This window comes from Zonotrichia leucophrys, chromosome 3 (genome assembly GCF_028769735.1).
Source record: "Zonotrichia leucophrys gambelii isolate GWCS_2022_RI chromosome 3, RI_Zleu_2.0, whole genome shotgun sequence".
Classification (NCBI taxonomy): Eukaryota; Metazoa; Chordata; class Aves; order Passeriformes; family Passerellidae; genus Zonotrichia; species Zonotrichia leucophrys.
In genome coordinates, this window is record NC_088172.1 from 56930786 (window position 1) to 56944618 (window position 13833).

The 13833-nt window shown below is 40.2% G+C and overlaps 1 protein-coding gene across 9 annotated transcripts in view; it reads left to right on the top strand.

Annotated features, from left to right (window-relative positions):
* MAP7 (microtubule associated protein 7) overlaps positions 1-13833 on the top strand; it is a 109470-nt gene that overhangs the window by 85016 nt on the left and 10621 nt on the right. For 5 of the 9 annotated variants that reach the window (XM_064708346.1, XM_064708343.1, XM_064708351.1 and 2 more), the window contains 7 exons: positions 2941-3089; positions 5525-5634; positions 6015-6295; positions 9835-10018; positions 11739-11931; positions 13386-13487; positions 13767-13817. In XM_064708346.1, the coding sequence (XP_064564416.1) occupies positions 2941-3089; positions 5525-5634; positions 6015-6295; positions 9835-10018; positions 11739-11931; positions 13386-13487; positions 13767-13817 (1070 nt within the window). The remainder of the gene's footprint in view (positions 1-2940; positions 3090-5524; positions 5635-6014; positions 6296-9834; positions 10019-11738; positions 11932-13385; positions 13488-13766; positions 13818-13833) is intronic. The other 4 variants (XM_064708345.1, XM_064708352.1, XM_064708349.1 and 1 more) reach the window with 2 other exon arrangements.

Here is a 13833-nt window from a genome sequence, read left to right on the forward strand (position 1 = left end):
CATGGAGAAAATTAGACTTTTATAAAGATAGGCCCTGGCTACTGTGAAGTTAAGTGTGCAGGTTCAGTGGGGTTATAATAATTGTAAAGTTGTCTGCCAACCCCAGAACAGCTCCTTGATGATACTCACTGAGCACTGATGATATTGCCAGGCGGTAGTTGAAGGCCCAGACAAAACTGTATTGCAAATACAACCAGGGCATACTTGCTTATCATGTATTTTAGGCAGGTGACAGCTACCTCTTCTTTTATCATAGGATGTTTTATAATAGAATGTTCTGTAATCATCCACTGGGAACTTTACCATTACACCCTCAGCACGTGCAGCAATATATTATTATAAGTTGAGACAAGTCTTTCTGGTCTGCTGTGGACAGGATTTTTATTCTAATTAAAGAACATAGAAGGTAAGAAGGAACAGAGATCTGCTAAGATTACTTTTAAAGAAGCTTTCACTTAAGAACTCTTATAACTAATTAGGCTGTGGTACATTTCCACAGGGGTGGTGCTGTGGGAGCAAAAATGTGGATGATATTCTACAAATAGTAAAATTAAGAAGCACAGCATTCTTTTTTACTCCTCAAAAACAATCACTCATAAAATTAGTATTTAATGTCACCTACCAAGAAGGATATTGGAAACTCAGCTCTTCATTAGGGAATAGTTGAGAAGGCCTCATGTAAGTGTTACCTTCTTGGAGCAAGCATGAAGCTTTTTGTGACTGCTCTTGTTTATACTTGCTTATACTGAACAACTAAACTGAGTGGAATATTGAGAAAGGCTACAAAAAGCAAGAAAGACTGATTTGTCAGCTCAGTCTATGGCACATCCCTGAAATGCCTTCCCTATGCTAACTGGATCTATACCACCAGAAGAAAGATCCATCTGCTCATTGTTTTCCAGGTATTATTCTCTAGGGGCAGTAACTTCCACTCCTTCATACAGGATGCTTCCTGGAGATTAATGATCAAGTGATGCCAATGGCTCACAGCTGCGCTCTGAGCACTCCACTCATCCCAGCCTGTCATTATTCCCTAGAAAATTACCCTGCCCTTTGGCTGTAAAAATAAATTGCAATGTAAAAATCCAAACTGAGTTAAATATGTACTCATGTCCTTAAATTTTAAGGAAGTATTAGGGACATCCAGAATAAGAATACATCTGGATCTTTTTTTAAATAAATCCTTCGAAACCAAAATGTTTTGTAAATAGCTTTCAAAAAGCTCCTCTGAATAGATGTAATCCTGTTAGTACATGAATCATTGGAAGTGCTGCCTAAAGCATTGTCTGGCAACTTCACAAAGGAAAATGAACTGTTTCTCTTTTGATACTTGTGTTGTCTTCCTTGGTGGTAACTTCAGATAATCAGCATGCAGAAGGGGAATTGAATCACAGGACAGGAGCCACATAAATGATAAGGTGTGTAAAGCATTAGGCCACTGCCTCCTGTCTGGTTTAGATGCCCTTAACCAAAATAAAACCACAAGCAATAATCCCTGTTTTCTTGTTTCTTGCTTGTTTTTAAGTTAGTCATAATTCCTCATTAAACATAAATCCCTATGAACTATGAGGCAAGCATTAGTGCCATTGCTGTAACACTTACATGAGACTCTTTATTCATGTTAATCTCTTGGTACAGGAGAATTTGCAGCATTAGTACTGTTAAGTCTATGAGCTCTTCCTGTAGCAGCAGCTGTACTTTTGTAAGACTAGAAGAATTAACTGTATGTGGAACTGTATTCTTTCAGGTGTGCTCAGGGAGGGATATACAGGCAAGAAATATTGGTTTGGTTTCATTTGGTTTGGCTTTTCATTAAGGAAATAGAGGATGTAAATTTCTTTGACACGGAGGGAAAAAAAAGGAATAGGAAAGATACTATATAGAGCCCCTATTTTATCCTCAAGTGACATGCTGGATAGTAACTGTGCTAAGACTCAATTAAATGACCAGAAGAGACAAACAGGAGCTGAAAAATAAAACTTTGCAGTAATAACATAGTTTCCCGCAATCTTCTCCTTCAGTTAAATCAAGAGAAAGTCCAAGAATACTTTGCTGCAAGAAGTTTCCCATTATATGTTTTGCAGTTAAAGTTCTCTTTGAAGATAAAATCAGAGCATTGTATATCTGATACCTGCTATTGTCAGGTCTTTTGGTAACAGTCTTTTTGCTTGTGCAGACCAACACAAGCTGCCATCCTGGTTACTCAAAAACTAATCTTCAAGCTGATTTGTTGTTGTCAGCCTGTTTTTTTTTTTTTGATGCATAAAATAGTTTGCTGTTGAGAATGTATTTGAGTAAGTTGTTATTCTAGAAGTATCAAAAATATAATGGGCTAAAATATTCCTAAAAACAAGAATTTAAAAAAAAAAATTTGCTGCAAATTGTAGACAGCAATTTCATTGATTTCCTAGTTGAAACTGGTTTGTATTGTTAATGGGTTTTGATCTTTGTGTGTATGTCTCCTTTAATTTTTCTTCACTTCCAATGCAGTTCGTAGGCATTCTGATTTTGTTTGATTGCTTTCTATTCTGAATGTAATTGAAACTCATTTCAATGTGTCTACTAAGCTAATCTGTCAGAGCAGCCATTGTTTCTACTGCTTTTTCAGAACCACCAGTTGTACAAAACCTTAATGGGAAAATACTATCTACTACCCAGTATCATGGCATATTTCTTAATTTTTTAGAAAGAAACTATTAGTTTACAAATGGAAAAGTGCATGAGCACCTATTGAACTTGCATCCTTACTGTATGTGTGGCCAAGCTAATGTGTCAAATGATGGTTCTGATTTGATACTTAGCCATTTCTCTGTGTATTAATACCTTCTTTCTTTTCTGTCTTTCTCGGTCGTTTCTGTTCCTGCTGGCTTTCCTCTGTCAATTCTCCAATGCTACTCTGTAATTAAAACTAATAAATGACAAAACCAACCAACACCGTAGTTATCCCCGTTTGTCCCCGTTCAGCATCTTGCAGCCCCCTCAGCCCTCTGTCCTACAAGGCCCTGACCTGCAGGAATTCAGGAGAAAGAGCAAAGCTCTATGCTTCCACCGATGCCGTTGGACGTCGGAGAACAACACACCTTTCAGGGGTAAGCTTGGCAGCCAGCGTGCCCTTGGTGTCCCATGCCATGACCACCTGACTGCAGTGCTTGTTGGGACTGGAATAGCTGCAGGCATACTTCCTCACCTCTGCACCGTCCCCACCTCTCCAGTTTGTGTCATAGTTGGCTGGATTTTAACTGAAACATGCTACGTTACGGGGCGGCACAGCCTGATTATGCACCAAAGAATCCATGTGGAAAAGCACTGATGTTTTCCAAACGCCTGTGTTTGCAGAGTGGGTGCCTTAGCTTCTCACAAGGCACAGAGGCAGTTACAGTGCCCTGTTCTAAAGTAGATTCTTTGCTGCCTTTAAGGCCCAAGATGGTGTTGCCCGTTTTCCCTCATTGCGGAACTTGTTTTTCCCAGCAGGCTGTTTCCACAAAGGTTCCAGAATTTGATGTCTTTTGAGTCTTCTAGCAAATTCAGCTGAGCCCCTAGAATAAAGAGGGGAGGAAAAGCATGCACTCACATGTGTCTGTCCACAAGTGCATAGAGTACTCTCACTTCATCTGTACTTTCTTAGGTACCAGAACCTAAGAAAGGCTAGTAAATGTTTCCTCACTGGGAAGGAAGAAGTTGGTTTAGGAGCATGGTTTATAAGCAAGGCTTTCCACAGGTCACTGTTCATCCTGAATGATTTAATAGCAGTACTAGGGCTGATCTGAGCTTTTAGGAAAATTGAAAGTAGAACAAACTCGTGTTGACTGTGCTCCAAGCCAATAGGATGCAGTCAGACCCAGTTCAGATTCATTTGCTGAACATGAGCAGTTTATTTTTCTTGTACTCCACAACCTGAGTTAGAGTGTGAGAAGAGTTGAAGTAATCTCTGCAAAACATTGTATAAGAGGTGCTTGCATTTTTGTTTGGCCCGATGGGCAGAAGGTCAAGAGGCAGTGCTGCTATTGCCATCCTTGTTGGAAGCAGTGTTAGTTAAAGTGCCACAAGTCATAGCCTCTACTTAATCTTTCAGGCAGAGAGTAGTATACTGAAGTTTAAGCTAAGGCATAGCCTTAGTATGTATCTATAGAGAAATTTCCTAGCATGTGCATAGAGCATGGCCTGTTGGTTCTTCCTCTTAAGTCTTTGTGATTGCAAGAGGTTTGGGTTTTGGCTTTTTTTCACTAAATTAGAAAGAAGAAAGATTGTTACTTTTTGGTGGATGAGGTGATATAAAGCTCTTGTTGATATAAAATGAGTAAGAGCTGTTTCCAGTAGCCTGTATGATGTGGAGAGTCTTTTGTGCTTCTCCAAACTTCTGTATTAATTCAGCTTTTTACTTTATTGATAAGAGGAAAAATTTTCTGGTGCTCTGCTTTCAATGCTAATAAAGTAGATACAATAGAGAGTTACTGTTAGCAAGCCAAAACTCTTGTTCATTGTAGTGCATTTGTTCTGGTTGTGTTTACTTTGATAACTCAGCACATCATGTGCTCATGAAGTTGTTTTCAGTCTGTCTTTTCCAGCTGTTAACCTGGCTTTCAGTTCAGGGGACAAGCATTGCACAGCTTTCAGCTGGCGAGGCTCTCAAGCCTCACAATGCACCTGCTACAGGGGTTGTGTTCAAGCCCCAGCCAAGGTGGTGAGCAGCAGCCCCTGCATCATGCTGGCTGAGTGGCAGCTCAGTGTACTCTCCAGCATTCCTAGTCTTTAGACTCCTGGGGTCTGAGCTCCTTATTCCAAAACTGTGAAGATTTTCATCCATACTTAAATATGGGGAGTACATAGATACTTAAATTCTGATATATTGCCTTAAAGCAGTTGTTCTGTTGTAGCTCTGGTTTGTGTTATTAGAAATGTTTCTCAGCTTAGGATTTTATTATTTAAAAATAAAGAAGGAAAAAGGAAATCACTATTGTGTATAAGAACCAATGGCAAAAGGTATGTGCTGTAAAATCATCCAAGGAAAGAAAGACTAGGATAACTGGTGTACCATATTTGGAAGCTTTGAGGACATCTGTGGTGTTCACTTGTAAGCATGAATCCAAAATATTGTGATTTATAGAAAGATTGTGACCAAGTATGAGCCAAGGGGTCACTGGTTGTTTTGTGTTTTCTTCGAAAGAAATTCTGTGGTTTTGGGAAGCAATGGAAGGTACTCTGTGGCAGTCAGCAAAGATCAAACTATAAAAGGTAATTGTTTTGCCTGTGTAAAAATAAGCCTCTGCAAATTAGCCCATTACATCTTAGGACCGGAGAGAATGGTTAGGAAGGATTCTTGTTGTCAAATGCACATCTACTGACAAAGATGGTGTCAGGTTACAGGAGCTATATTAAGGAACTTGTTAAACGAGCTGTAGAAACCACTGACTCAGCACTGCTTTTTCTCAGCCCCCCAACTCCTTGTCCTTAACTAAGCTTGCTTTGCTTTCTTTAACTGTGTGAACTCTGGCTTGACTTTGTCTTTTTGTTTGCTGAGCTATAGACTGACAAAAGAGAAAAGGACCATTTGTCATCCAGCTTCTCAGCCAACTTTAAAGGAGGTCATTTTACTTCCAGCCTCAAAGCTAGATCATCAGCTCCCTCTCCAGTTTGGTAAGTCAAGTGCATGCTTAGCTGGACATGAGCTAGAGGCAGCTCTGATTGTTCTATTAATCAAATGTGAAACAGGGCAAATGTATTTGATGATGTAGATGTTTTCTCTCTGTAAAGAAAGGGAAAGACAGTTCTGCTTTTAAAATATCTTGCTACTGTTCTGGAGAAGGGGCAGGAAAATACTTGGTTCCTTCCTTCCTGGTTGGGCTTAGTGCTCACACATCTGGAGAGTTGTAGAGAGGCATTTTGCATGAAACCAAATCGGTTGTGCCAGCAGTCCTGCTGATAGAGAAACAGAGAAGTGGTTTTATTTTTAGCTGCTGTGGTTGTAGAAGTGATATATAAGTGGAAACCAGCATTGTCACTCTTTGATTACACAGGCATGCGTCAAAGTCTTTGCCTTTTTTGCCTGGCACACCCAAGCAGATAACTTCCCCACCTGGTTCCTCCAAAGTTTCCTCTGCTCAGACACGTCCTCCCTCTCCTGGCAACATCCGGCCAGTCAAAAAAGAGATCAAACCAGAGGGTGAGAAGAAAAGACCAGAAAAGGAGGCTGAAAAGGCCAATGAGGTGAGGACAGAAGAGAGTAAAGGAACTTCAGCAGGTGCTGGAGAACCCACAAGTCAGGAGCAGCTCACTGTCCAAGCGCAGCTAACTGAAGGTAAGGAGACATCCTATTTTAGGATAAGGAATGTTTTATATTTTTCCTTCCCATTCTCTGAAATTATGTAGCTTTCAGTATTTTTCTGTCAAAGGTAGTCTGAATTCTTCACAATACTCCTATTGATGATGATCCTTCACATACTCCTATGTTCATGATGAGGAAATTGTAGGCAGGTTGAAGCCCTCATTCTTCTAAGTCAAAACAACATGCCAAGTTGCCTCACACAGTGTAGCTTCACAAACTTTTTCTCTGCCCTTTTGGACAGGAATTTTGTCCCCCATATCATAACATAGCTTCTTTACAAGCTGTTGAAGTAGAATAATAATGGTCTGAAGATGGTACAGGAAGCAACCACATAAGGTGTGTGAGCAGTGAGAATGTCCAGCTCTGCTAGACAGAGTGCACTTGTGCTGGTAACATTGCTGGCTTGTGTATAATATTGAAAGAGAACCATATCACAGGAGAGATTAGCAGAATATAGTGAAATGCAAAGAAGCAAGGAGAAGAGTAAAAAGGAATAGGGAGAATTTTTAAGGGAAAATGAGTTATTAAAAATAGTTAACTAGTGAACAAGAAACCCACACAAAACCCTACCAACCTTGAAAAGTAGCAGTGCAGAAAAGGATGTACAAAAAAAAAAACCTGTAAACTGTAGAAAGGGCAAAAGGCAAATCTGAAAATGAAAAAAATAGGTTTCTTCTAGCAGACAATTTAGTTTGTTCTAAATATGCATTAACGGTCTCTTGCAGATGAGATAGAAAGTCCAGTGTGACCACTGGGATACACAAGTTGGGTTAGTTATGATTCTGAACTTAAAATTCGTAGACTTCCCTGTATGTGTCTTTCAGGTAACACTTTTAAGTATTAGTAATCTTGCACTCAACTGCAGCAGGTATAGTTTGGGGCTGTTCTGTGAAAAAAACCTCATGTGAATTGATTTCTTGTGTTTTATTAAGTCCTGTTACAGTAGTTCCTGTCTGATACACAAGTCAGAAGGTGCAATCCCACAAAAAGGGTGAATGGATGTATCTGTTGGCCACGGGCATGCAAAGGAGATTTAATTGCTATCTTTTGCCTGCTTCCTTTTGGAGGAGAAAACTTCCTTTTAAGACCATTTCAGAGATATCCCTGAGATAACTTTGCAAGTGTTTACAAGTTATATCTCTCCAGTACAAGGTGCCAACCAGAAAAACCATCATGCTTGTTTGACTGTTTAGTTCAGGAAGAGAGGCTCCACTTCTTTGCAGCATCTGTCAGTATTTGAGTTTGTGACAAGATCTCTTGGTATTGAAACAAGTTACGTGTGATAAAGGTATTCAAAAGTCAAGCGGTTTGTATTCACATCAAAGAATACAAACAACAATATAAAGTAGAGACAAATGAAAGAGAAGGGTACTATAGTCAAAGCAGTGAGCAGCCCTTCAAATTGAATGTTTTCCCAAAGCCAGAAGAGGTGATGGTTGGGACCAAAGATGAAGATCTCAGGCAGAACATTTTACATGTGAGGTTATAGGATGGCTTTGTGCTGCCAATGGAGGTTCTAGCTGCCAAAACTTTGTCACTGGTTGAATAAAGAATCTAGAGAGGTGCAAGTACAGCGTTTGGGGCTAGAGGAATGTTGCTGATTCTCCTGGGACTGTGTTGCAGGTAAACACAGCTCATTCCCTACAGGTAACACACTGGCCTTTTGCTGGTCTGGCTCAGCTGCCTGCTTGCTCTGTGCTCTCAGGAGCCAGGAGGTCAGCAGGTAGCAATTGCTGATGAAGCTGCTCAAGCTTTTGCAGGCAAATCTCATACACAACTTTACTAATGCCAGTGAAGCTTTAAAGGTCTTTTGGGTGTTATCTGTTCTGACAGCAGGGCAGGTGTGCATTAAGCTGCTTGTTATGCTGCCAACTTCAGTGCCTGAGGCAAGAAGCGAGCTCCAAGCAGCACAAAGCTGTGCTCCCTTCAAAGCAACAGCCCTGCCTCGGCCCACGTTAGTAAATTAAAAAGGGCTGAGGTACAGGAGCTCTGTCATTTATACTGTTTACAATTACAAAGGCTCTCTGGTATGTTTCTGATCCAGGCTGTAATTGCAGCTTCTCATTTTCTTACCTTCTGTCCCCAAGGCTACTGAGAGCATGTCTCTAAATGGCTCCCAAGATTCAGAGTGATCAAATTGCTTACCTTTTTTTATTTCAACATCCCAGAATTTTCTAAGTTCCCAGCTACATCTTGGAGGTTAGCCCAGCTCGGGACTGTTCCCTGCAGTTGGGCTGGATACCTGTTTTGGTAATGTGAGAGAATAGTGCTCCATTGCACTAGGGCTAAACTGTGCCAGCTCACCTCAAGGCTAGAGAACAGGCACTGGCACTCTTTGAATTACTGGTGTGGAAGTATCATTTAAATTCATGGTCAAAGCCCTGAAGCAGTTATAGAAAGACCTCTGTAGTTTTTAGCTGATAGAAGAGGAGAGCAGAGAGGTCAACAGATGGGAATTCAGCACAGAAAACAAATGAATTTGTTAGTTTACATGATAAGGTATAGGAAGGAGGGAATCAGGGAGGAGACCCCTCTTTAGAAGTTGTTAGTGAGGTTAGAAAAATTGCTACATCTCAGTGTATGGTTAGAAATGCAGATTTGTAATTATCTGCTTGCTGTTCCTTATGACTTATTTTACATATATATTACTGGGTCAGAATCTGATTTCATTGACAATTCAAAGTCTTTCCTCTCCGTGTTTGCCTGCATTACCAGATGGGATTACTCTGGGAATGCTTCCTAACATTAGCTTGTGTGTTGGTAATGGTCCCTGGTGTCTAGAGAAAAAGTGATAGGTCACTCTGTACCTATGCTAGAGAATGCCAGGCAAACTTATAGAAATATGAAAAAAAACCTGTAGCATCTTCTCTGCCACATGGACAAAGCTGGCCCTGAATAAAGAATTGATATGAAGGCACTACTGAAATTTGAACACAAGCCACAGTTCACCAATAGTGCCAAAATTTAAAAAGCTGTGTCCCATGAGTTGCCTCAGGTTGGAGCAGCTGCAAAAGTGATGATAGCTGGTGTCCTATGATTGGTGCAGATCACATCAGCCAGTTGATGTTTGAGATCACCAAGTCACCAAAAGTGACTGTCACCAAAAATTCTGGCTCTCATCTTCAGATGTGGATGATCATACAGAAGAAAATATAATTTCACAATGTTTTATTTCTGCTCTTCAAACAGAATTGGGCAAGCTTAAGTAATGTGATGGTAGGGACTTGCTGAGTCAGCATAACTGCTGTTAAGCACCTGTCAGCAATTGTTCTGAAAGTCAAGAAAACTTGACTTACACTTTCAGGTGCTTATGCTTTCACATACCCTACAAAACCAAAGTTCCCTGAAGTATGTGGACCTCTGGCATCTAGAAACTTCTTCCTCTAAATCATTAAAAAACCACATAGGCTTGAAAACACTTTGCAGTGCATTTAGAAATATGTTCCTTTCAAGAGAGTGACATCTTGGCTACTGTGTCTGTACAAACTAATTTTCTTTCCCATTTGTTTCAGCAGCCAGCCCATCCCTACCTCCGGCCACACCAGCTCCTTCTCCAGCCCCAGCAGTGCCCAAGCCCTCTGCAGGTACAACTGACCCTGAGGAAGCAACAAGGCTGCTGACTGAAAAGAGGCGCCTCGCCCGCGAGCAGCGGGAACGGGAGGAGCAGGAAAGGAGGGAGAGAGAAGAGCTTGAAAGGTAATTCCAGACCTCTGCAGTAGAGAAGCGCGTAGATGTTTTTAGCAGCTTGTTAGCAGTGTGTATTCTGCTGTTACATTGTTACGTGTGAAGCACAGCACTGAAGTGCGGAAGGCACAAGTTCCTCCCCAAAACCATATTTTCCTGTTGGGTTTTTCAGTTGGTGGCGGTACCTAAGCAGATGTGTAAGGTTAAAACTTTTTCTAAGTAGAGCTTTAAAATAAGTCAGGAGGGGAGAGTAGATCCTTGCAGTTGTGATTAGTTTTTTTCCTCAGAGATTTATTCTGGCTAGAGAACTCTGCACAGCTGTTTTCAACTCTGTGATCGGCACAAAGTTTCTTACTTTGAGTTGTAAGATCTCTGTTGTGGGTGATGCTTTAGGTGTGACTTAGACCTCTTTGTTTTCTTGTTTAAAATAAAGACACCCCCAACACTCTCCCAGAAGCTTTGGAGGGTAATTAATGTTACATCTCACTTTCTAATAGCAAATGAGTAGCCCATTGGGATACTCATGACTCTGGCTACAAGTCTACAAGTTGTGTTTTTTTGGAGGGCTGCCATGCCTCTGGAATTTGTTGAATTTCTTTAACCACTTTGCTAATAGAAGCAAGGCAGAACTAGTTAAAATAGCCTGCCTTTCCAAAAGGCTCACAACACTGACCCTCTCAAAAAGAGTTTTAAAGAAAAAAAGCTGCTGTGACCTAAGAGTATTACAGTGAATAAATACCAAGTCAGAAAGATCAAAAATAAAAAGTAAAGAATATCAGCTTTCGCAGAAAGGAGTTTTCAGTGTCTGTGCAGTGCCTTCATAAAAGAACTTGAAAGGAGTTGAGGCCAGTGAGGTGATGTTGGTCTCCAGTGGGATAGGTCAGTTGTGAACAGTTTGAGACATATCTTACAAAATGGAAGCTGAATTGCTGTACTAATAAGCATAAAGAAATGTAGGAATAGGAAATAATCATAACTTGACTACTGGTGTTGGTCTCTGAGGGATTATTTCTGAGGGAAGAGATCTTGTTTGGAGTTGAATATGTGAAACATATGCAAAAACAAAATGAAAATGTCATTCTGAATGACCCAAGATAAATCTACGTTTTGAATGTTGAGTTTTATTTTTTCTTTACGATTGTAAAATTAGTAAAACTAGAAAAATAAGTGCTGACAGACACCAAAGAAAATCACAAGCACAAAGTAGTTCCCATATAAAAATCTGCTAAGCAGGTGAGGCTTCTTCAGCTAGGAAGATACACTAAAAAGTCCAGGAAACATCAAAGGTGAAGGGAAAAGTCACTCACTTCATAACACAAGGATATGAGGGGCCATTAGTAAGCTTGGGAGGAAACCTTCAAAAATTGGCAGAATTAGATACTTTTTTTAATCAAGGAATCATTGCCATGAAGTGAGATGGGTGACCAAAATGCATACTTTTTAAAATATTATTATAGCAGAAAGGAGTGTATTGCAGAATGTGTTAATCAAAGATACTATTTCTGACTCAGAAAGTGTGCAAGTCGTCAATTAGGCAGAGATATGCTGGAAAACTATTAGTGTTGAATTGCAAAGTTTTTTTATATTGGCCCCTATGGGAAGCAGAACAGAATAGGACAGCAGTGCACCGGTTATCAAGCTGGGACAGCAGTGCTGGACCAGGAACCCGGTGGTTTGGCTTTTCTCCCTTCTTTTATTACCTGTTTTTCTTATGCTTATTTATTGATTGCAGACAAAAGAAAGAGGAGTTGTCGCAGAGGATAGCTGAAGAGAGAGCTCGCCGAGAGGAGGAGGAAACTCGCAGACAAGAAGCAGAAAAACAAAGGAAGGATGCAGAGGAGCGGGAAAAGGAGGAACGGCTGCGCCGCCAGGCAGAAGAAAGAGAGCAGAGGGAGAAAGAGGAGATGGAGCGTGTTCAGAGACAAGTATGCTATCCTCTTGGAATTTCTGGGCCGGTCTAGCTGGCAGCAAAGTGGGTGTAGCAGCACTTCTTTCCTAAACTAGAGCAATATCTACAATTTAAATGCTATCTGAAAAGTGTTGGGACAGAGTTCATTCCATAAAGTAGTTCTCTTTGAAAGAGATCTTTCTACTTGACAGAAACATACGGTAGGGAGTTGAGTTTTGGGTTTTCTTTTTCCCTCTCTCCCTTTTCAATGTATTTTGAACAAATCCTTTCTTATTCCTCATAAATTAGGATGAAAAGATCAATATAGTTGTGTTGGGGAATTTTGATAAGTGCTATTATACCAGAGAATTCTTTGTCCCAAGAGTTATAGCAAGTCCAGATCTAAAGATAACTATTCACTGTGTTGAATTCTAATCCTATGTCAAATACTGCATTTGTGCGGGGCTGGTGGGAAGGGGTAAATTTAATCAAACCAAGGAGAACCTTTATCTGGCCCAGTACTCCAGAAATCAGTCAAAAGACATAATAAATGAAAATTAAGTTTTTCAAGTGCTTTCATTTTTGATGGGCATAATGTTGATTTACTGACTTCAGGAGAGGGTGTGGTAAGCATTCTGGATAGGATTCTTCTCTTCTCACATGTCCTATTACTTCTTGCATGTGCTTTGTTCTTCCACAATCCAGAACTTCAATTTGCCATGTAGACATGAAGTTTTTCTTCTGATGTATAAATGTATACTTCTGATAATAAATGCTTAAAGGACTGTGTTAGTGAATATGGCTGAGAAATTCCATTCTTCTTTTTCAGAAGATTTGTGCAACTTTCTTTGAAATGTTAAACTGAGGTTTAGCTCAATTTAGCCCTCAAAGATAGCACATGGCCAAGGCTTTTTTGGAAGTTAGAGATGCAAAAACTTATTGATTGTAGTAGTTCCATCATATAACAGTGTCCCAGTCAAGGAGCAAGGCCCCTCTCCAGTATATTCCAGACAAATTTTGCATTTCATTAAAAAAGCAGAAATGTAAAGTTTGTGCAAATGGGCCTGTGGCTGTTTGCCCTTGATGATCCTGTTAAACAGTTACTCTGTTGGCCAAACAAAACATTCTACTGCATTTGTTTTACTCTCAAAAATATCTGCCACACAAAATATGGATCTCTCTAATACTTTCCTGGCTGCTGTTTTAAGGCTGAAGCTAGAAAGTTTATTCCTTATTCATCATCTGCTGTGTTCTGGAACAGGTACAGAACCAAACATGATGTCCATTGTTTAGTTATTCTCTCTTAATACTATGCAAAACATGGAAATTAATCAAGAAATGCGCAATTCCATCTGAAAAGATTTTTGTTGGCTTGCAAGCCCCAAAAGTGTGTTTTCAGGGTGTTGTAGACACACATAATTATATAGAGTATAAAACTTGTCATTCCTCACTTATTTTTCCTCGCTTCTTTTTCTTTTACCACCAACACAGAAAGAAGAGGAAGCTCGCCTGCGGGAAGAGGCTGAGAGGATTCGATTAGAGCGTGAAAAGCATTTCCAAAGAGAAGAGCAAGAGCGCTTGGAAAGGAAGAAGGTAACTCAGTCCATGCAGAGAAACTGTGATTGGTTGTGCCTTAGCAGTCTGTTTCCACCTGAGCAGTAGGAAGTAAATAATGTAAATGTGCTCTCAGAAAGGCTGCAGTCCTCATTGGCCTGATGTGACAATGAAGGGAATATTGCCAACAGTAATAAATAATTTATTTTTTGCAATAAACAGATACAGCTGATAAATGACAAGCAGTTGTGGTTTGGGAGAGAGATATTCAAATTAATGCCACCAAACATTATTTTACTCCTTTGCATTTCATTGCAGAGGCTTGAGGAGATCATGAAGAGAACTAGGCGTGTAGAAGCTGTAGATAAGGTCAGTGCTGCTACTT